Genomic DNA, 23,547 nt, shown 5'->3' on the forward strand with positions numbered 1-23,547 from the left:
TGCAAGCATAAAAATCCTTAAAAGCGCAAACTTTCCCTTGTAAATCGTGCTTACAAGATCTGCGTGTCGAGAGAAAACGACATCGCCTACCATGAGCGCGCAAGCGTTCACACAGATTTGTTCAGCGTGGCACATGCAAAGTTGAGACCATTTGGTCAATGACGCTAGTTAGTGCTAGCTGCGAGGTATTGTAGGTCCTTAAGCTGTTCCCGTACGAGATTATAAACAACTCATTAGTATGATGACATTTCTTAAAGCTCTTGTGCGTGATTGCGGGTATGGACCTCTAGGCTCGCATGTGGCCACCATTTTTGTTGGCATCTACTCCACGGGGACATGATTAGAGAGAATTGAAGAACCTAAGCGGCTAGCTTCCACCAACCAAACCAAAACCATTTCTCACTCGTACGCTGCTCTGCTGGTCGCCAGACTCCAGTAGATAAACAGCCAAACTGATTCAAATACGTTGCAAAAGCACGTGCAGTTTCTTCAAAATTCTTCACAAGCACCTCCATTTCAATTTTCAGTTTTCGAACCACCGCGATGGATCGCGCAGCCTGCGGGTGTGGGGGGTGGGGGCACCGGCCCGGCCCAGTGCCCAACGGCTCGTCCCCCACCTCCCGCTCCTCCATCTCCACGTCCAATCAGTCAACCGCAACGAAGAACCAAACAAATTCGCACGCAAAACAGAGCAAGCCCACGCCCAAACTAGTCGCCCGTGGATTGCCCAACCAGGCAAGGTCAATGCAGCTCAGCAGCTGCGAAACCAGCCAGTGAGCTGCGAGCTACCTCCCGATCTGGCAGTGGCAGCCATGGCCGCGGAGAGCTGCCACCCCCGCGGCCTCTCCTGGTTCGCCAGGTCCTGCATCCCCGCCGACCCCGCCCGCCACATCGCCGTCCCCGTCCCCATCTCCGCCGCCTCCACCACCACCAACACAGCCTCCGACACCGAGGAGTCCCCCATCTCCGCGCTCCCCGACGAGCTCCTCCTCGAGTGCCTCGCCCGCGTGCCCCGCGCCTCGCTCCCTCCTCTCCCCGCCGTCTGCCGCCGCTTCGCCGCCCTCCTCGCCTCCGAGGGCTTCCTCCACCTCCGCCGCGCCCACGGCCGCCTCCGCCCCTGCCTCATCGCCGTCTCCGTCTCCTCCGCCCACAGCGGGGCCACCTTCGCCCGCGCGCTGCTCCAGCTCGGCGCATCCTCCCGCCCCGACCTCGAGGTCGCCGCGCTACCCCTGCCTCCGCCGCTCCTGCATTGCGCGGGCTCCTCCTCCTCGGCCTTCGCGCACGCGCGCGCCGTCGTGTTGGGCCGCGACGTGTACCTCATCGGCCGCGGCGCCACGCTGCGGGTGGACGCGCTCACGGGCGCGGCGCGCGCGTGCGCGCCCACGCTGTTCCCGCGGAAGAAGTTCGCGGCGGCGGCCGTGGGCGCGCGGATCTACGTCGCGGGCGGGTCGGCGCGGACCGCGGCGGTCGAGGAGTACGACCCGGACGCCGACGCGTGGCGCGTCGTGGCGGAGGCGCCGCGGCGGAGGTACGGGTGCGCCGGCGCGGGGGCCGGCGGCGTGTTCTACGTCGCCGGCGGGGTGGCGGTGTCCGGGCACCCCGGCGGGGACGGCGGTGCGCCGCGGGCGCTCGAGGCGCACGCGTGCGCCGGGTCGGTGGACGCGCTGCACGTGGCGTCGGGCGCGTGGGCGTGGTCGGCGCGGCCGCGGGCGGTGCCCGGCGGCGGCTGCGTCGTGGGCGCCTGCGGCGCCGGGGACGGCCACCTCTACGTGGTGGCGAGCCACGCGGTGGACCTATCCTTCTGGCGGTGGAGCGGCGGTGGCGTCAACAGGGGTGGTGACGTCGGTAGAAGCGCCAGCGGGTGGGTGGCGCTGGAGGCGCCGCCCGTGCCCCGGGGCTCGGTGGGTCTGGGCATGGCGGTGCGCGTGGCGATGGCCGGCGTCGGCGCCGACAGGGTGGCGGCGGTGGTGAACGTGGCCGCCGTGAGGGGCCACAACGCGGCGGGCGGCGCACTTGAAGGGTTCGTACTGGTGTACGACATCGTCGGCGGCAAGTGGAGCCGGGCGCCTGACCTGCCGCCAGGGTTCCGGCGCGCGGCGTGCGCCGCCGTCGAGTGCTGACACGTAACACTGACCTTGCTGGGGATGTGGCCCCCACAGTTTCAGTGACATTTTTAGTTAGTTGGATTGATCTTTTTTTTTTTTTGCGAGTTTGTTGGATTGATCATTGGTGCGATTTGAAGCAACATCTTCATCGTGGGGATTGTTGTTGAGAAATCGATTGAAGCTGCGATTTTTCTTTTTCATGATGGTCTTGAGCTCCAGTTGGTTGGCCCTGTGTTTGAGTGAGGCATACAGCCGGACTGCCAAGGATGGAATGCTTGCATCGTACATCATGCTTGGAATCTTGAGATGATCGCATGACTCGGGCGCACTCGGCCAGCAGCCAACCAAGCAAGATGGAGCGCTTGATCCAAGTTCTCGTTCATCTTGATGATTGAGGGCTCATCTACGGCCAGGAAGAGCAGAGCACAGCAGCAATGCAGTAGTCGTCGTCAAGGTAGACATAGGATGCCATTACCCACTATGCCAGGAGCACACACACCAGTACACCACGTGGTTCATGGCGCCAGAACCAAGTCCTACACCAGCAAGTAGCCACACGATGCGATGATGCAAACCCCCGTCCTCGTGTCTTCACCACTCTAAAGAAATTCTAGGTTTCACAAAATTAAAAGTTTGTTCTCGATCCAACACACGAAGCACGAAATGCGGTGCACGGCAGCCTTTCTGTCCCTCTCCATTCAGACGTTCTATACCACTGAATCCCTGCTTCATCGTCGCCGTGCTTGCCATTTCAGTCGCCACTGGCTTACTCCATCACCTCTTACTCACTCTAGCAGCTGTTCACCCCTCGCGCCATACCAGTTCACGGCTTGACGCCCAAATGCGCGCGTACCTCCGCGCCTCGGCCATCGCCACCGCACCCGCGCTTGCTCCCGCCGCCGTCTCCACCCCCGGCGCAGCGGGCGGCGTGGGCCTCGGCTACGGCATCGCCATCGCGGTGGGCGTCCTCGTGCTCGTCTCCACCGTCACGCTCGCCTCCTACCTCTGCGTCCTCACCAAGGCCGGCGCCGCGCACGCCGCCACCCTCCTCGCCGCCGCCGCCGCCGCGGCCCCACCCTACGCCGGCGCAGCGGCCGTCGTGCCGGGCCTCGACGGCGGCGCCATCGACGCGCTGTACCCCAAGTACCTGCACGCCGTCTCCGGTCAAGATGGCGACGACGGCCCGTGCGCCATCTGCCTCGGCGAGTTCGAGTGCGGCGACGCGCTGCGGCGCGGTCCGGGGTGCGGCCACGGCTTCCACGCGTGCTGCGCCGAGCGGTGGCTCCGGGTGAGCGCCACCTGCCCCGTGTGCCGCGACTCGCCCGTGCCGTCGCCCGTCGCCACGCCGCTCGCGGAGGCCGTGCCCCTCGCCGCGCACGCGCGGTGACACAGAAGCATGCATGTCAAGAACATTTCCCTTTGCCGCCATTGTGACGGAGTCCGACTCGAAGGCAGGGGAGCGACTCGGAATGTCGGATTCCAATCTGCAGCCAGCCAGACAGGCAATCCGATTCGATTGCTCCGGAAACTGGAAACCGAGTCGACTACAGACCGACGATCCGAACCGGGAACAACCCCAGCTGCGCGTCCTCTGGCCTATAAATCCATGGCAACCCTCCCCTCCGGTGCTCCATCCATCCATCCACCCATCACCTTCTCCCTTCTGCCACCGCCGCCGCTCTGATCCCACTTTCCCAGCGTCATGGAGATGGCGGCGCCGGGCCCAGTGATCTTCTCCCGCGGCTTCCGCTTCAACCCGACGCCACTCGAGGCCGCCACCTACTACCTCCCCCGCCTCGTCGCCGGCGCGCCGCTGCACGAGGCCGTGCGCCCCGTCGTCAACCATGCCGACGTCTACGGCTGCGAGCCCGGCGACCTCGCCCGCCAGTTCTGCCCACTGCCCAGGACCGGGCACCGATTCTTCTTCACCCACTACAAGCTGCAGCAGCCGCAGAGGGCGGGGAAGGCCAGCAGGGCCACGCGCGCCGCCGGCTCCGGGTCGTGGCACTCGCAGAGCGTCAAGGACGTCGTGGACCACGCCGGTGTCAAGGTCGGCGAGATCAGGAAGCTCCGGTACAAGAAGGGCGGCGCGTACACGGACTGGCTCATGGACGAGTACTCGTGCTGCTTGGAGGACGCCGTCGCTGGCGACAGGCAGTTCGTGCTCTGCAACATCTACGTGTCCCCCAGGGCCGATCAAGGCTCCGCGGCGCGCCAAGAATCCGCCGCCTTCTTCGCTCCACCTGCGCCTGCGCCAGCGCCCGTCGTGATCGCGCATGCAGCGGCGGCGCCCAAGAGGCCGGCGCCGCAGAGTGCCGAGCCGCCGTGCCCCAAGCGGATGCGGGCTGCCGTCGCCCCGACGCCTCCGGTCGTGCAGCCGGCGGGTTATTGCACGGCGTCCTTCGCCCCACCACTGCCGTACCCGTACCCGTACCCGTACGTGCCTCACATCGCCGCTTCATCTCAGCCTCCGCCGCCGCCACTTCCGACCCGTCTTGCAGCGCCGCCGCAGAGTCGCTCGCCGGCGCCCACACCACTGCAGCCGCGTTCGCTACCTAAGCAGCAGGCGCCGCCGCCGACTCTCTCGGTGGTACGTGCCTGCCACATGCCAGTGGAAGAACCGGCACGTCATTGCCAGCCGCCTCAGCCGTCCGTGCAGAGGAAGCAGAGCACACGTGATCCGTTTGAAGCCGCTGAGCTGGGAGACGAAGCAGAGGAGGAAAGGGTGGCAGCGCCTGATCCCATGGAGTCCCCTGCAGCGCTTGTTGATCAAGATGACGACTGGGCCGAGTTGGAAAAGTGCATGGACGACGCCGTGCCAACAGCCGAGGGCTCGACGGTGAGTGAGGACGAGATGGATCAGACGAAGCAGAGCACGGGCGATCCGTTTGAAGCTGCCGAACTGAGAGACGAAGCAGAGAAGGAAAGTGTCGCAGCGCCTGGTCCGGCACAAGATTTCGACATGGACGAGTTTTGCAGGTCACTAGAAGGAAATGGCGACTTGGTAAGGCTCTTTGAGGATGAAGACAACGTGCTGACAGCCGAAGCGGAGGAGGAAGCAGCTGCCAACTCTGAGGGCTCAACGATGGCTGAAGACGCGCCCGATCCATCGTCCATGGAGGAGTCGCCTGCGGCGGCACAAGATTTCGACATCGACGAGTTTTGCAAGTCAGTACAGGACGACATACGGGCATGCGAGCTGGACCACTTTGCATGCTCTTTCGAGAACGAAAGCTTTTCCTGGGAGTATGGCATGGGTTAGGAAGAGATCCAGGTTGCAACTGGATTAGGAAGACTTGGTGACTGACAACAGCAAGAGCAGTAGCAGCTGCAGAAGAGCTCCATCCAGAAGAAGGATTGCAGAATTTGTAAACTTTTCCTCGTTGTTTGAGGAGGAAGAGATCCCGGATGCAATTGCAGCACCTGATCCGGCGTCCAAGGGATCCAAATCGGCGCTTCAAGATGACTTGGACTTGTTCCACAAGATACTGGACGACGTCTTACGAGTTACGACGATCGAGTTCAACAATGGCTGTTGACGAGCTTGCCTGGACATGAAGAAGCAGTAGCAGCTGCGGAAGAGCTCCACACAGAAGAAGGCTTCCCGATCACATCTCGTGGTAGGAATGTAGGATCGCAGCATATGTAAAATTTTGATGTGGATGGAATTTTATATGCCATCCTGAATGTAAATGTAAATGTTGATGAGTTTGTAGGGAATAAGAATAATCCTCCTGTCCAAGACCTAATGTATGCCATGACATTATCACTGTCAGTCTCAACAGTCTTGATGTAGTATAATGGCCGCCAATTTAGTTTTTGTTGCCCCGTTGTCTCCTGATTTTTCTAATTTTTTACCCCCATTCAATGTGCTTGATTACCGTGGGCTGTGGCTAAAGCTGGGACTTGGCCGCACCGTGCTAGCCCTGCCCAGCCCTCTCGTGCCTCGTGGCTGAACTTCTAGGCAGGTTAGGCACATTGTGCCGTGCCAGCATGGCATGACAAGTCTTTTATTAGACTCAAGCACGGCCTGTGGCATGCCGGCACGACTTCTTGCTGTGCCAGTTTAAGCATGGCCCTCGCGATATATGTGCTTGTCTTTTATTGGTGCTCATTTTGCTTGCACATACTTTGCTCTCATATGTAGGAAAAAAATTCTAAAATTAATAGAGGAAACAAACATTATTATATAGATGATGTAGGTGAATGTTATGACTGTATGTGGCCATACGAGAATGCATTATGTCATGAACAATCGTTATCATTTAAGGTAGATCTTGTGATTTTCTTCATGGAAGTAGCTATTAGAACGATATAGTCTATAAATGCGCTAATGGACTATTTCCGTGCCGTGCCGGTCCAAGCACGGTCCAAAATATGTGCCATGCCGGTCCAAGCACGGTCCAAAATATGTGCCATGCCGTGCCACCGGTCGTGCCGAGATCCTAAGCACGGCACGACCCTCGCGTTCGTGTCATGCCACCGGTCGTGCCAAGATCCTAGGCACGGCACGGCCCTCACGTTCGTGCCGTGCCGGTACAACCTAAAATTTATCGTACCGTGCCGTGCTTTGGGCTGTGCCAAAATATCATACTTCGGATGGCCCACAAATAGCACGGCTCAAGTCCCATCTCTAGCTAAAATTTCACAACCAAGGAACCTTCGTGAGATGCGTTACACGGTAAAATAACATGCACAAAACCCAACAGGGTCACTTTCAGTTTTTTCACTTGTTCTCGTAAAACTGATATCTGAGATGAAGATATAAGCTTTGACAATATTTAAGAATGCATTTCTGAAGAAGAAACGGGGTTTCTTTTTTTTCTTAAAAAAAGAAAGGCAGCATACACGTCTAGCATTGATTTAAAAGGGTGCGACTCCCCGCGTGCGAGATTCACTGTTTGTTTGGTTTGCCTTGGTCAGGCTCCGCGCGTGCAAGATTCCCTCCGTAGCCAGGCTCTGCCGGTGCGAGCAATTCGACCGTATCTGCCGGGCTAGGCTCGCGTGGTGTAGGTAATTAGCCATCTAATGACATTATTAATACATTATTAGCACATATTAAATGATATTAACATATTTTGATTAAAATTAATGAGTAATAAGATAAACTAAGAGCTATAAGATAATAGTTTCCTCGTAATAAATGTCATTACGATGATTATTTATATATTTTCATCTCATGCAACTCATCCTCGTACGAGCAACCAAATAGCTTCTCGGAAGAGACTAGCTCGTGCGAGCAGGAAACCAAACACCATGCTTGCAATGGATCTGGCTCTAGGGAGCCAGGTTAGACTCCTCCAGGCAACCAATCGCACACAGATGCAGGGTTGCAGCCATCCACTCCCCGATATCACAGGCTCACAGGCCACTCTTTTTAGGAGTATAGATGTATCATCGACTGAGAATTTGCTGTTGTGATTCAAATCAGGCACCATTAGTGTTACATTATTAGCACTCACTAACATCTCAATTCTCATCCCGTAACTAATAGCAGTAATTTCGACGAACTGAAAGTCTGAAACCACCTAAGCATCCCATGGCATTCCACACTGCAATCACACTAGAAGAACTCCGACCCAGTTATCCTCTCAGATTTGTGACAGAATGATGGTGAACAGCCCACCAACAGCGATCGGAGAGTCCTTGGTCACCGGGCACGAGACTGGCAGCGAGATGAGGACGGTGATGTTTGCCAGTTGCCACCCAGATGAACTACTCCGACCCAGCATTCCAGCGTAGGCAATGTAGACTGCTGTTGTCTTGCGACCGATGCCATTGCTTCTAATGCGACGAGGCTGCCCAGAGACTGCATGTGTTGATCAAAATGCTGCTAAAGTGGGAATGAACTGAAAGCTCATTTTGAAGGGTAACAGCGGAAAGATTCATGCGTTGATGAAATGCTTCAAACGTTGGGATGAACTGTAAGCTCATTTTGACGGCTAGAAGTAGGATGGTTCATTTCATTTCTGAACTGTAAGCTCGTCGAGGAGGACGGTGCTGGCCGCCATGTTGCCGTGTACGATGCTCATGTCGTCTGGAGGTAGGCTTGGCCACGGGCTGTCATCCGCGTCGCTCAGTCCACCGGCGTGTTCGGAGCGCGAGCTGCAGCAATGCCATTCATCACCGTACACAAGTTCAGAGTTTCGGTTTCACACGCGTCAAAAGTGCAGAGTTTCAGTTCACGGGGACTCTAAGAAGTGGAAGGAATGACTAGCTGGCAGCAAATTTATCAAGAGATTTCGTAGAATCAAGTTAAGTAATGTTGATAATGTAGTGCTGAATGTCTAATCCATCAATTGTTAGGCCCAGTTGTTAGGAAACTCTGTCAGACACAATTGTTGCAGAGTTTCACTTCAAAAGGTACTGAATACTGAAAGACGATGGGTTAGGAACAAAATTATCAACAGATTTGAAGTAACAAAGTTAAATAATGCAGAAAAGTTATTGCTGTCGAAACAAGAAATCCGTTTACCTGTACAGCTAATCCTAATCCATAACTTGTTCGAACAAAAATTGCACAAGGTGTCAGTTTCTTTCCACTGAACCTAACATAAGTAGCTCTTGTTCATTCTATTGAACTTTTCAGGCAACTGCAGAGTTTTTATTTTTATTTACAAAAAGAAACTACAGAGACAATTTACGGAGGTGCTAGTTTGCTTTAACTGAACGTAACACGACAATTTGTTCTCAATAGTTAGCGTTTTCTGCATTGGCCATGAACAGAGAAGCTGTGAATTAACGCATGATTCTTCAGATGCTAAGGGTATGCATCGACACAGAGGCAAGCCCGGCGAGGGAATCCGACTCGAAAACGGGAAAGCAAAACCGGAAATTCAAAGTGGGCACACATCTGGCGATTTTTCGGGAGGAAACTTTGGAAACCAAAACCGGAAATTCAAAGTCGGACACACAGCTGGCGCCGGCGGGAATCCGACCTCCACTCGACCACTCCCGTCCCGCAGCGCGCCGCTGCACGACGCCGTCCGCCCCGTCGTGCACCACGCCGACGTCGACGCCTGCGAGCCCGGCGACCTCGCCGCCCAGTTCCGGCCGCTGCCCAAGACGGGAGACCGCTACTTCATCACCTCCCGCAAGAAGGGCGCGCGCGTCGCCGGGCCCGGCTCCTGGAACCTGCAGAGCACCAAGGCCGTCAAGGGCGGCGCGGATCAGGCCGAGGTCGTCGGCGAGATCAAGAAGTTCCGGTACAAGAAGTGCGGCGTTTTCACGGACTGGCTCATGGACGAGTTCTCCACGTGCTGCTCGGAGGAGCCTGCCGCCGTCGACACAGTTCGTGCTCTGCAAGATCTACGTGTCCCCCAAGGCTGCTAAGAACTCCGCCGCGCGCCAAGAATCTGCGGCGTTCTTCGCGCAGCCTGCGCCGCTGCCCGCCGTCGTCATGACGCAGGCGGCGCCCAAGAGGCCGGCGCCGCCGCAGGTTTCCGAGCCGCCGTGACCCAAGCGGATGCGGGGTGCCGCCGCCCCGACCCCTCCGGTCGTTCAGCTGGCCGGTTGCACGGCATACTTCGCGCCACCGCGGTCATACGTGCTTCACACCACCGCTTCAGCTCAGCCTCTGCCGCCATTTCCGACCTTTGCAGCGCCGCCGAGTCACTCGCCAGCAATCGCACCACCGTGTCCACTTGCGCAGATGCCGCCGCCGATTCCCCTTCCCCCAATGTTACGTGCCTACCACATGCCAGTGCAAACACCGGCGCACCAGTACCGGCCTCAGCCGCCCGTGCAGACGAAGCAGAGCATGCGCGATCCGTTTGAAGCTGCCGAACTGAGAGACGAAGCAGAGAAGGAAAGTGTCGCAGCGCCTGATCCGGCACAAGATTTCGACATCGATGGGAGTCCTTTTGCAAAGCACTAGAAGAAGATGGCAACTTCGCCGAGTTGGTCAGGCTCTTTGAAGATGAAGACAACGTGCCGACAGCCGAAGCGGAGCAAGCGGCTGCCAACTCTGAGAGCGCAATGATGGCTGACGGCGCGCCTGATCCGGCGTCCACGGAGTCCCCTGCTGCGCTTCATGAAGGTTTCAGCATCGATTACCTCATGTCGCTTCCAGATGCTGCCTTGGACGAGTGCCTCAAGTCGCTTCCTGACTTCCTGTCGACATCGATGAGTCTTTCAAGGTGCCCCAGGAAGCGATCCAGGTTTCATAAGAAGACTTTTCTTGCTTAGACATGCAAGAGCAGTAGCAGCAGCGGAAGAGCTCGCTCCACACAGTTACAGATTCCAGATCAGGAATAGAATGGCAACACTTGTAAATCTTTCTGCGGATGGAACTAATGTTATCCTTTCCGAATGTGACAACGTTGTGTGTTTAATTCAATTTGGGCAGTCTTGTGGTAGTACAAGAGCTGCTTGCTGTTCTTATGTTTTGCAAGCTATGATTCGAAATTTGTTTCTGCGGATCAAGGTCTTGCCAAGTTGTCCAATCTGTGTTCATTAGTGTTATTTACCATGACAAGAAAAACCTGCAAAACCTCCAAGAACACTACACGAAGCACCCTTAAAGTGCCGCATAATAATGAGACAATATATGGTTCAGATTTCAGAAAGCACACAGACCAACACTGTAAACTAGTACAAGTGCTGCTTGTTGTTTGATGCATTTTTATAAGTGCTGACAAGCTATAGTTCCAAATTGTTTAAATGGATCCATGTCTTTCCAAGTTCACTTTCCATCTCTGTTCATCAATGGATATCTCATGCATTTTGAGACAACATATGGCATCAACGTCTCATGCATATGCTGACAAGTAAAAGCTGCAAAAGCGTTGAAGGGTAAAATCACCAGAACCACCTCATCAAGAACCCTAAAAGCACAGCATTTTGAGACAACAGATGGTACCAAAAGCACCCATACGATATAACAGCATTCACCAAGAGCCAGTTCAAAATCCATCTCTTTTCATCACTGGATATATCATTAAGAAGATACAGATCTTTGCCATTTCTCATCCAAGAATGCATTTCTGCAGAACCAAATACTCGGACAAAAGAAAGACAACATTCATGCCCATAATGACTCTTTCGATTTTTAATACATGATTATTATAGGGAAGCACAGTACAACTGTAACAGTAATCGAACCCCTAACACCTTAACTAGGACCTGACAAATACGAAACTCAGCACAACCACCACGGCATCTATAGATCAGGCATACCAACCCCAGCTTTCTCATCGTAGGTCTTCTCCAGCACAAGCTCAATTGGTGTATCCTTTGGGCCAGCTGTGTGATTGGAAGAAAACAGTCAGACAAAGAACAGAATGCATCCACTCACAAAATGGACATGCCAGCAGTGCTCAAACAGGAACATAATGCATTTGCTTTCATGCAACAAGAAAATAAACCATAGAGAAAAAAAAAGGAAAAAGAGTATATGGTCAAATGTGTAATTAAATTGCAATCTATATCATCCTGTGGAGCTTATCCATTACTATTGCTCAAAACAGAACATCAACGCCTTTTCAATCCATTCTTTGTTGAACTACTATTCTCATGCCTGCACATGGGACCCAAAATGTATATTGTCTTCACTAATATCATTCGCGGATTCACACAAGCAACTGCAGTAGGGTGACAATGGGGAATCAGTTGTCTGACATACACAAAAATCTATAGCATTCCAATGCTGGAAAAGAAAATCTGAGCATCAGGAGCGGTAAATAAAGGAAACACCAAATATAGCTAGCTTATGTTTGCTTTAATTTTGCAGCACAAGTTCCATTTAGTTTAGTTACACCTTTTTAAAGGAATTAATGTGCCTTGAAAAGCACTATATAATAAGCATATAAAATGCGTTTATTCATGCATGATGTGAGTCACCATTAGTTAGCATAAAATAAAGTTTTTTATGAGACATACGTGATGTAGGTCTCGGTTTTCTTCTCTCCTTCAGAATTTCGGGCCGGGGGATCGCAGCACCAGATGCATTCATCCCTCTAGCGAACCTGACTTTGGTCCCATCTTCCAAATACTTATATCCAACCTTACATGGTTTCCTGCGGTAAAAGTTGTGTTGACAAATGATTTTATAAATGTAAAAGCAAAATCTCTATAGGTAGTAAAACATGATCAAGTATCATATTACACACCCAGTGACAGGATCAACTACTTGGACATTTGAAACATGAAGTGGGGCTTCAATGGAGAAAATACCACCTGTGTGCCCTTCCCCTTGCTTAATGTGCTTCTTAACCTGAAATGATGATAGCCCAATTATATACGGAATTCCTGGTGTGCAAGAGGGCAAGACAAAGAACAAGATCATGAAAACAATGTTTTCCTTTTGCTGGTTGCAGTTAACAGCACCCAGGATAAACAAGCAAATATGCAACATATTCCTAGTAAATATGTAATCACATCAGAAAGGTGACAAAAGTACAGTTTCGTCGTTCTTGTTTGGTATTCAACACAGCTGATTCCACAACACAAACCAAATGGCTACCACTTTATAGCTAATTGAGTTATTGAGGATCTATTGGTCATGTGTCTTATGTCAGTATGCAACAGCTGAAATGGTTGGCAGGCATGCCGCAAATAAAATCAGTAAAGCATGTAAAAGGACACTGCAGTATGTACAACATAATAATGGTTAGTCACACAGCAAGAAATTATACTTTTAGTATGCTCCACAATCAAACAAACTATGTGAAAAATCGATATTGGTGGGCCTGAGTGGCACTGCAATGTTTGACCTCTAACCAATTTGTAAAACTGAAGGTCAACATCCATCAATACATACAGGATGCGCACATCTATTCAGTTCGTACAATTAATATGTGATCTCTTCCTATTCTGCTATCTTGTGTCATGATGGACATGTGGTACTCTTTTGGGGGAGGGCTACATCTACCATTCAGTATTCACAAGTCAAACTCATCTGATCAGCCTCAAAGCAGGGTAATGGGGATGAAGGTTGAGCATTATGTCCTCACTTACAACACAAGATTAAAACCGTGAGTGCATGTGCAGTGGCAACACTACTCTGAACTCCGAAAAACTAGAGCATTTTATAACGAGCCACAGGTCTGGGAATTTCAACGAACACCTAGAGCACGATGCCACTGAGGCGGGGTAGGTTTGATTGAATCGATAAAGCCCGGCAACAAATTAAACTGCCAATTAAACAACTAGTATCAATCCTATGTAACCACAAACTATTATCTGCTACATTGATTCCACACTCAGACTAAACAACTGACATACAACAGCAAATTACCAAGTTCTTGCCCTCGACGATAACACGATTCTGCGATCGAATGACCCGCTTGATGAGCCCGGTTTCCCCCTTGTCCTTGCCTCTGATGATCATCACCTGGCAGTGAAAAAAAGGGAGAATGGGAGATCTTGCAATGAGAAGAAAGTAGGACTAGCAAGAGTAACGGGGGATGGGCTGGAGAACGAGAGATTACGTTGTCGCCGCGGAGGATCTTCCAGTGTCTGATGAGCTTCTCCGCCGCCTTCCACCCCATCTTCCTTGGAGCCTCCTCTTCTCCCACGCGGGTTGGGGTGGCGGATCAGGAGGGCAGGATTATGGCGCGCTGCGGCGGCCGGTGAGGGATGCGGCGGCCGGCGAGGGACGGAGAAGGAAGAGCGAGTGGCGGCGCGGGGGAGCTGGGGCTGACTGCTGAGAGCATTATTGGGCCGGGGTTGTGCAGGAGTGGAATGCGTGGGCCGTAAAGAAGCTTGGGCTGCTGTTTTTGGTAAGTCAGGTTTGACAAAGTTTGCCAGATTGACTTCCTAGTCCACACGTTTGACAAAGGTCTGGTTTGATCCTTTTGCTTATTTTTAGCATCCGTGTTTAGATACTAATTAGAAGTATTAAACGTAGATTATTTACAAAACTCATTATATAAGTGGCGGCTAAACGGCGAGATGAATCTATTAAGCCTAATTAGTCCATGATTTTGACAATGTGTTGCTACAGTAAAAATTTGCTAATGATGGATTAATTAGGCTTAATAGATTCGTCTCGCCGTTTAGCCTCCACTTATGTAATGAGTTTTGTAAATAGTCTACGTTTAATACTCCTAATTAGTATCTAAACATTCAATTTGACACGTGCTAAAAATAAGCAAAAGTAACCAAACGGGTCCTGCCTATACGGCTATGCTATAACGCGCATTTTACTCAGAAAAAATAAGTTTGCATAGTCTTACAACATCTTATATGAACTTAGAAGATAGTGGTATCCATAATTTTTCAGAATTAAATTCCAAACTTGTCATATCAAATCCCATCTAGGTACAAAATATACTGACACAAAGGTGATTTAGGACAGAGAAAAGACCCCAGGTTCAGTAAGAAAATAGAAAGGCCGACAGCTACGCTCTGTTTCCAAATGCTAAAAAAAATCTGAATTAGAAATCTGAATCCATTGGATGTGAATTTCGAATTACGCATTCCTACGCTGCTCGGATTCTTCTCACTGTGCAGCTCTGAACCCCAGGTCCAAGCGTGTCGATTCTCAGTCTCTCTTCGTAACAAGTGTTTTTCTCCGAATCCCAAAAAGTTTGCTTCAACGTCGGTTACACGGTACCAGACGGTGGCTAAAGTATTGGCATTCGGGTAATTCGGGTATTTGTAAAATAGCTACATAAACTTCACCTAAAATACAGAATATCCGAATTTTCGAGTAGCTGAATAAATCGGATTTGGGTTCAGGGCGCTGTTGGCTGCTTTGCAGCTGGGTGCTGTCTCTCGAGAGAGAGCAAGTAGCAGCAGCAGCACGCACCAGCAAGCAGCGGCAGCAGCAGCCGCCATGCACCAGCCGAAAAGCGTCTAAGATTTTTTCAAATTACCCAATAAATTGCATACGTTTGTTCCCCAACTGCCACAGTGCCATGGTCACAACTTCGATAATGCATGAGATGAAAACATACATTTCAACATATCACATACATACACATCAAACAACAGCAAATCGACGAATCGAACTAATAAACGCTACATTTACAATCTACTAGTGCATAATCCGATGACGTTTAGCATAGTTTGGGTAAATCGGGAATTCGGGTACCGGAGTTGAACACCCGAATTTTCCCGAATTAAATTCGGGTTTCTCAACTTGGTACCCGAAATAGTGATCGGGGATATCGGGTTCGGGTAATTCGGGTTCGGAGTTCGGGTTCGGAAAATTATGCCCAATCTTAAAAGTCTCCATTTGAGTCTGATCTCATCATCCTCGGGGTCCTATACTACAACAGGTCAGCAGCTGACAGTAAATTCAGAATCAGGCCCTTCTCTCTGGAGTTCAGAGAAATCCACGCGTAACCTTTGCAGTTCAGTTTCAGCATTTCTATCAAGATGTTAAATGGAACTGTCGTGTCATCACAAGCAGCACCAGTGTCTTGTATAATAAAATTATGAGATTTGCTAGAGCTTAAATGCTTGATTTTTAAGTTTGTCTCAATCATTTTTTCTATGAGTTGGCTGGAACGGTCGCTCCGGTGTTCTCCCCCAGCTTTGGCAATGGCGCCGGTGAGCCTTAGGGTTCGGGTTCCAGGTTTGGGGTTGGGGGTGGGGTTACTTGTGATCTGCGGGCCTAGAGGAGGCTTCGGGACGGCTCGTGTGGCGGAACCGCCCAACTTAAGCTGGTTTAAGTGCGCCTAATCGCTGTCGGAACAACAATTATCCGAAACGCACCTAAAACAGCATAAGTCCGGTCGTCCGTCGAGTGTCCCTAGGACTCCTCGAAGGATCCACGACGTGTCTCATAGCCATACATCAGGATAGTATCCGCGATGGGATAATAACAACAAACATTACATTTTTACATATATAAAAGCTACGAGTTATTACAGAACATAGATTGAAACAAGCTTAACAGTGCAGTGTTAGACGGAGTTCTAAGATTTAAACATAAACAGTTCAGGAGAAGATGTGCAGGTAAAACTTTTTCTCTAGGGTATTGTGAGACTCAGGTCAATACCCTAGGGCTTCGGGGTCTCCTCCTCTGTAGACTCCTGCGGAGCTTCTGAAAGATAGCCACAAGGGGAAAACCCTGAGTACGGGGTACTCAGCAAGTCTTACCCGACTAACCAATATAATAGTTTTCTTGGAATGTATATGATAGCTTTTGATGTACTGGTTTGATGCAACTTTTGCCGAAAAAGCTTACTATACGTGATACCTTAGTTTTATCTTTTATTTGGGTTAAGTCATTACCTAACCATTCTAAATGATGGGCAGAAGGTAAAAACAACCATAGATGTTAAGTCATACATCAAATATCAATCAAAGGTATATATGTTGCATGAATTGATACTACGATGCTCAACAATGATCAAGTGCATTCATAACCGAGAATTGCGGCGATCCGGATCTAGTTACATCCTGCAGGAGAGTACCCTGATCACCAGCTTTATACGACTGTCCAGGTCGTACATAACAACCTCTCGATTAGCAAAGTCAATGATTAGGAATACGACTACCCGGACCCAGGGATGCACCCCCACATGGGACCCCACGTCTGGCCCGATCACCATGTGAGTTTCAGGCTATACCCCTGCCAATCTCCAGCACGTCAAGCGCGGGTACGAAGTATTCCTGATCATAGAGTTTACTAACCTACTGGGCTTTACTGGTCCCATACCCAGTAAGTGATCAGATGCTTATCACTTGATCAAAGGTTAAGACAACGAATCGGGCCTTAACCAAATTAATCTGGCAGACAGAACTACACCTCTAGTTTCTGTCCGCTTTCAACTTTCCAAGTTATCTTCCATATATCACATGTATGACTCAAAGTTTTTCCTTAAGGTTGGTAAACCAAGCATTTAAGCAACTAAGCATTTCTAGACTTGGGTTATCTTCTAAGGTTTGAACAAGTGGCAAAGATGTCCTTAAAGCAAGGTATGATTATACACAAGAATAGGTTTCAAGCAACTCCTAGACTTAGTGCATACATATAGCAAATAACCGATAATTAGACACATGAAATAACGACTCCAAAATAGATAGGTATAAATGCACCGGGGCTTGCCTTGTTCGCTTAAAAAGTTAGTATTCTCTGACGGGTTGGCTTCACAGGGGACTAACTCAAAAACTTCTTCGAACTCCGATGGTCCTTCTGAAAATTCCAAATATTCTCCTTCTGGTGCTTCGGGATCTATAGCATAATACATGCAGGGTTAGAAATGCAAAATTTTGAATAAAAGACTATACAACTCTCCTTCATGATAAAGTTGCAAGCCAACAAGGACTATACAACCTATCATGATAAAGTTGCAAGCCAACACACATAAACCCAAAAAGATTAACCCACCATTTTATTTTTCTTACTTAACCCTCCTTATAGCTTTTTCTTTTATCTTTAGAAAAAGTTATAATTATTTTCTAACTTGAAAATCTAATTTCCTATGAGTTAAGAATAATTTGTGATTAATAAAATGTTATTCATATTTTATACATTTTATAAATATTAAGTATTTATTTAATTACCTTAAAAGGAAGGCATTAAATAAATACCCGAATTTTTATTATTTTTCTAGGGTGTAAAAAATTTAATGCATAAAGGAAAATAAAAAAAGTCTAACAAAATTGGTTTCACTAATTTTGGACACTCCTAGAAATTTCTGTGATTTAAATGGTGTAAAACGGATTGAAATTGTTTATTTACCTAAAGGAAATCTGATTTTTCCGAAAAACACCTGGGAAAACTTTTCTTACTCAGCCTAACTCTACCCCCTCTCATGCGCACTGGGCCCCACGGCGTGGACCCACCAAAACACTGTTCCAGTGACCCGCCGGCCCTAATCTCCCCTTAACGGGCCCCGTGGGCCGTTTTCTTTTTCTTTTCCCTTCTCCGGCCCGACACCGGCCCAACGGCCCTCTTCCCTTTTTCTCCTTTCCTCCGCGAGGCCGGCCTGCTTCCATTGGGCCTCCGGCCTTTTTCCTTTTTCGGCCGACCGCGCGCGCGTCGCTGGGCTTCAAGGCCGCGGCCCAACAAACGGCCGCGCCTTCCCGGCCTCTTTCTCCCCCTCTCCCTTTTCACTGCCGCGCGGGCCCGAGCGCCCAGACGCTTCTTCCTCCTCCCGCCAAAACACGCGCGCATAACAGGGGGCGGCGCGACTCGCCGGCCGGCGCCCCACCGGCGGCGATGCTAGGTCAGGACAGCACCCCTACACCTTCACGCACCCGTGCGCGGCAACAGCTCATCGGGAGATGGCCGGAGCCATTCCCTCCACGGCGGCGGGCGGCGACACCTTCGGCCGGTCGTGATTACTCACGACGACGGCACAACCTACTCAAACAACTACCTTTACACCATCCTAGGACCCTAAGGGCTTGCCTACGACTACTTAAGAAGGAATGGGAGCAGCGCAAGGTAGGGCTCACCGTGAGCGGGCGGCGCGGCGACGGCGGACAGAAGCAATGGCGAGCACGGTTACTCCGGCATGGATGTTGGACAACAACTTGGCTGGGGTGTCTGTGGAGGAGTGGGCGAGAGGAATCGACGGGAGGTGAGGCGTGGCGGTGGAATTTTTGCTCGGCGGCGGTGCTTGACAGAAGAGGCGCTGGCGGCGGTAAAAAGAGCGGCGGTGAAAACGGCGGCGCGGGAGCGGTAGTTATTCAAGCGTTCACCGTGCGCATGGGCGACACCGTGGCCTACCCATAGGCTTATGTGGTGAGGAGGTGGCCTAGCTATCTGCGCTGGCAAGCGACCGACGACGGCGGCGGCGACACGTCCAGCTGCTCTGTCATCGCCCCTCTTTCCTTCTTCTGGCGCCCGAAATCTTCAGAGTTAAATTGCGGTCGATCTTCCATCCAAGGGTCCTCAAGCGTCTTAACAAAAGTTGGAGATAAACTCGAACCCTCCAACTTTTATTTTGGCTCTACCCCGAGATAAACATCAAACCGGATGAATTTTGGAAGTGTTTCTCGTGTCTGTCTGAAATCGACTGAATCCAAAATTCAGTTCGTCAGTTAACTGACAGTGGCGTCGATCTCACTTGGTGAATTAATTTAGTGACCCAATTCTTTTTCTTCCAGTCCAACTTCTTCCCAAACGTGTTCTACAACATCCCAAGGTTCCATTTTGCTCATGAACATGCACACCTTTTGATCTACATCGCTCTGAATTTGAGTCCAAAGTTGACCCTATGCTGCTGTTTTCAGACTTAACCGATTTCAGTGATGTCATTGGCAGTGACAAGATGCCGACTTTGAGCTTGAATTTGAATTCCTTCCCTTCACTGTTCCTGGCCAACAACACCCAAATCTTGTAGTCCAAAGTTCATACTTCAATATGGTATAGTTGTCCTGATGCACTTATTTGGAAAATTCTTCAGAAATCAATTTCCAAAATGGACTCTGAGGCTGTTTTTCTGAAATTCTATTTTCAGACGAGGAACAGTAACTTCAGTTTTCCTTTTTCTTTCTTTGATTTCTCTGAGCTATTTAGCACCATTTCTGTTCCAAATTTTTGATCCTTAAGTTCTAATCACTCTCACACTTGTATTCCATATTTTTGCCGAATTTTTCTGAATTTCAAATTTCAAATTCAAATTTCGGCCAAATCTGACCCGAATTTGATTTTCGACCAATTTCTTTTTCTTTTCTTCTCAATTTGCTTTTAATTCTTCAAAGTCACTTAGATGACTAAATTGGCAGCTGTTACAGCTCGCCGGCCGGTGGTGGAGGCTGAAGAGACGGTGGCGGAGCGGAGGCAGCGAGGGCGCCGCCGGAGCCGAGCGATGGGGGACCCTCAGTGGGTGGTGGAGGCGGCGGGGGCGTCGAGCTTCAAGAGATTAGCATCGGTGGCGAAGGCAGTGGAGGCCACTGGAGCCGGTGGGAGGTGGGAGCAGCAGAGGAGTTTGGGAGATGAGGAAGAAGAAGGGTGCGGTGGGTGAGGGAACAGTGAGGGAGGGCCGGAGCCGGGAGGTGGGAGCAGCTTGTGGGCGGCGGCTGAGCCCGCTGAAGCTAGGAGGGAGGTAGGTCGCGGCGGGGAGCTCAAGGGAGAGGAGGAAGGAGGCGGTATCGGGGGAAGGAGGAAGGAGGCGGTTAGGGAAGAAGATAAGAGAGAGAGCAACAAGAGCAAATTTGAGCCACTGGTTTGCAATCGGATGGCCACAATAAAAATAATTGAGGGATAACTAAATCTCAAGCGATTGAGGTATAGACACGTCCTAAAATTATTGGCTTTATATGAAGATCTTTAAATGGAATTCCCCTTCAAGATGTTCAGACGGAAACTGTCGACAAATTCTTCGCCATTGCTGAAGATCTCCGAGTTTCAAGCAACTTCGTCAACAGTTGAAGCACAACGTACGTAAAGGATCCATGATCCCATCCCGTGCACCGACGACGATCGACCATGCGCACCAGCTTCCCCAGTCCCAGTTTCCAAGCTTAAATGTCAACGCGCGCATCACTAAGCTACTATTCATAGCTCTGCTCTGCACCAAGCAGCTTCACTAATCACGTCGCGCCCGCTCACCAAACAGCACGGGCACATCACTCCCCGCGCAAGCACAATCCAGTTCCCCATGGGCGCCGGCGACGACACCGCGCCGGCCAAGGCCGCCATGGAGGTGTCCTCGTCGTCGATGTCGACGTCCACGGCGCCAGCTCCTTCGCCGGCGCCGCCGCCGTCGGTGCTCAGGTCCGTGCTGCTGTCGTACGCGTACGTGGGCATCTGGATCAGCCTGAGCTTCTCGGTGATCGTGTACAACAAGTACATCCTGGACCCCAAGATGTACGGCTGGCCCTTCCCCATCTCGCTCACCATGATCCACATGGCCTTCTGCGCCACCCTCGCCGCGGCGCTCGTCCGCGTGCTCCGCGTCGTCGACGTGCCCACCTCGCCGCCGATGACCCCGAAGCTCTACGCCGCCTCCGTCGTCCCCATCGGCGCGCTCTACGCGCTCTCGCTCTGGTTCTCCAACTCCGCCTACATCTACCTCTCCGTCTCCTTCATCCAGATGCTCAAGGCGCTCATGCCCGTCGCCGTCTACTCCCTCGCCGTCGCCTTCCGCACCGATTCCTTCCGCCGCGCCTCCATGCTCAACATGCTCGGGATCTCCGCGGGCGTCGCCGTCGCCGCGTACGGGGAGGCCCGCTTCGACGCGTTCGGCGTCACGCTCCAGCTCGCCGCCGTCGCCGCCGAGGCCACGCGGCTCGTGCTCATCCAGATCCTGCTCACCTCCAGGGGCATGTCCCTCAATCCCATCACCTCGCTCTACTACATCGCGCCCTGCTGCCTCGCCTTCCTCACCATTCCGTGGTACGCCGTCGAGCTGCCCAGGCTGCGCGCCGCCGCGGCGTCGGAGGCAGGGCTCGCGCGCCCCGACGTGTTCGTGTTCGGGACCAACTCGCTCTGCGCCTTCGCGCTGAACCTAGCCGTGTTCCTGCTGGTGGGGAAGACGTCGGCGCTGACCATGAACGTGGCCGGCGTCGTCAAGGACTGGCTGCTCATCGCCTTCTCGTGGACGGTGATCAAGGACACCGTCACGCCTATCAACCTCGCCGGCTACGGCATCGCCTTCCTCGGCGTCGCCTACTACAACCATGCCAAGCTGCAGGGGCTCAAGGCCAAGGAGGCCGAGAGGAAGGCGGCAGCCACAGCGGTACCCAAGCCGGATGACGCGGAGGCAGCCGCGCGCCTGCTGCCGGAGAAGGACGGCAGCGGCGGTGACCACAAAAACTGAAATGCAATCCATGATGAACATTGATTCTGTTGTACTGCATTTTATTCTTCTCGGCTATAGCATGTCTGAAACTTTGATTTAGTTCATGATCGATTTCTGCTGTTTAAGTTTTGCGGTTCTTCAGTACAGGAAATGCAAAGGATAAATGATTCGGAAGCATGTTTGTTACTTGTTAGCATTTGATATCTTTTATTTCACAGAATCATATCATTTAGATGATATGTATCATCGAACTGTTGGTTACTAACAAACTATTCTGACGGTCTGGATGCCTTCTCGTCATGAAAAGAATGGCTATTGTTGTGCTACAAGTCACAGGGTACAAAATCTTTAGGTTTACTCAAAGTGGCACCAGGGGAAAAAGGAACAAAAAGATATAGCATTTAAACGTGTTGTAGTGAACTGATGCACTGTGAGTTGCTAGGCCGGCAGGTAAGCTGTCCCTACTTTAAACTATATGCTCCTATAGTCGACTAATCACTCAACTTTCTTCATCTTCACTCAAAGCTCACCCAAGGAGAGCCAAAAATGCCCTAAACAATTATGGATACGGTTCGGTTGAATGTGCTTTTCTGTTCCATAATTCCATGTCCCTTCTTTTAAGTTTTTTTTTGAAACACCATTCTTTTTAAGTTAGGAGCATGAATTCTGCCAATTTCATCTAGTACGGTGTCTGAATTCTGAAAGCGTGAACTCGTTCGCGATCAGATTCAGTCTTTTACGTTCTGCGATTCTTCAGTTCAGGGAATGCAAGTGACACCAGCTTCTCAGCTTAAACTTGAAGCTTCTCATCCAGGTTAAAATTCAGACGCTTCTACAGTACAGAAGGAATGAAGAAGAGACAAGAGACCGTCGGCTTTTTTTTTTTTTTTGGCAGCGGTGGGAGAGCAGCTTCTCCCAACATTTTCCCCCGCCCCTTGCCTTTCGCTGCCCGCGCGCCTTCGTCCGCGAGCGACGTGCCGCGCTCCGGCCGCCGTGCCGCCTCTCCGGTTCCCTCCGTGGCTGCACAGCCCCTCCGCAACACGCCGGCCGCGCGGGGCTCTTCTGTCGGCGTCCCGCGGCAGCTGGGCGGGTCGCGAGAGCAGAAGCAGGGTAGGTATGGAAAATCGATATAATATAGAGCCAGTTTGGCTACTTTAACACCCATCACATCGGATGTTTGGATGCTAATTAGAAGTATTAAATATAGACTAATTACAAAACTAATTGCACAGATGGAGTGTAATTCGCGAGATGAATCTATTAAGTCTAATTAGTCCATGATTTGATAATGTGGTGCTATAGTAACCATTTGCTAATGATAGATTAATTAGGCTTAATAGATTCGTTTCGCGAATTAGCACAGGGTTCTGCAATTAGTTTTATAATTAGCTCATGTTTAGTTCTCCTAATTAGTATCCAAACATCCGATGTGACACCGTTAAAGTTTAGCACCTTGTATCCAAACACCCCATAATAACGTTATTTCCTTTGGGTTCCGGTGTCAGCTCTTGCCTGTTACAGTTAGGCTAGAGGCGGCTAGGAAGTTGTTCTTTCACTGCTGATGAGAGGAACCGTGGAGTTGGACCAATACGTTGGAATAGATAGCTCTGTTTCATAGGAAGGGGAAGGAAGAGACTTTCATGCTTCAATCTCACATCCTTTATATATGCTAACCTACTCTATTCCCTGCATACTGATGACCGCGTTGGCTAACACCTCTTTAGGATGGGCTATTCATCTCAGTCCTCGTGCTTCCGTCTTCATATCCCGCTAGAAAAGAAGAGAGGGATTCA

General features: G+C 51.1%; 3 protein-coding genes across 3 annotated transcripts; 2 read left to right on the forward strand and 1 right to left on the reverse strand.

Moving 5' to 3' along the window:
* Positions 1–275: 275 nt before the first annotated feature.
* Positions 276–3,517, forward strand: LOC117864940 (F-box/kelch-repeat protein At5g26960). The gene is given in 4 exon segments (XM_072295372.1): positions 276–904; positions 906–951; positions 954–2,113; positions 2,763–3,517. Coding segments are annotated over 4 exon segments (2,028 nt in total). The 5' UTR covers positions 276–812; the 3' UTR covers positions 3,493–3,517.
* A 7,490-nt stretch (positions 3,518–11,007) lies between these two features.
* On the reverse strand, positions 11,008–13,788 carry LOC117862702 (uncharacterized). The gene is made up of 5 exons (XM_034746201.2): positions 13,535–13,788; positions 13,342–13,437; positions 12,215–12,318; positions 11,985–12,121; positions 11,008–11,348 (listed from the first exon to the last, which is right to left on the reverse strand). Exons 1-5 carry the CDS (start codon positions 13,592–13,594, stop codon positions 11,266–11,268), a joined length of 480 nt encoding a protein of 159 aa, XP_034602092.1. The 5' UTR covers positions 13,595–13,788; the 3' UTR covers positions 11,008–11,265.
* Positions 13,789–20,356: 6,568 nt separating this feature from the next.
* Positions 20,357–21,947, forward strand: LOC117865071 (probable sugar phosphate/phosphate translocator At5g25400). The gene has a single exon (XM_034749152.2). It carries the CDS (start codon positions 20,612–20,614, stop codon positions 21,770–21,772), a length of 1,161 nt encoding a protein of 386 aa, XP_034605043.1. The 5' UTR covers positions 20,357–20,611; the 3' UTR covers positions 21,773–21,947.
* Positions 21,948–23,547: the final 1,600 nt, after the last annotated feature.

Source organism: Setaria viridis, chromosome 7 (genome assembly GCF_005286985.2).
Source record: "Setaria viridis chromosome 7, Setaria_viridis_v4.0, whole genome shotgun sequence".
NCBI lineage: Eukaryota > Viridiplantae > Streptophyta > Magnoliopsida > Poales > Poaceae > Setaria > Setaria viridis.

Bases quoted from the DNA above. Each gene is read 5' to 3' on its own strand.
- LOC117862702 (XM_034746201.2), bottom strand. From the start codon at position 13,594: ATGGGGTGGAAGGCGGCGGAGAAGCTCATCAGACACTGGAAGATCCTC. The intron at 13,438-13,534 runs GTAATCTCTCGT...TTTCACTGCCAG, and splicing joins AGATCCTCCGCGGCGACAAC to GTGATGATCATCAGAGGCAA. The intron at 12,122-12,214 runs GTGTGTAATATG...CTTTTACCGCAG, and splicing joins GTAGTTGATCCTGTCACTGG to GAAACCATGTAAGGTTGGAT.
- LOC117865071 (XM_034749152.2), top strand. From the start codon at position 20,612: ATGGGCGCCGGCGACGACACCGCGCCGGCCAAGGCCGCCATGGAGGTG.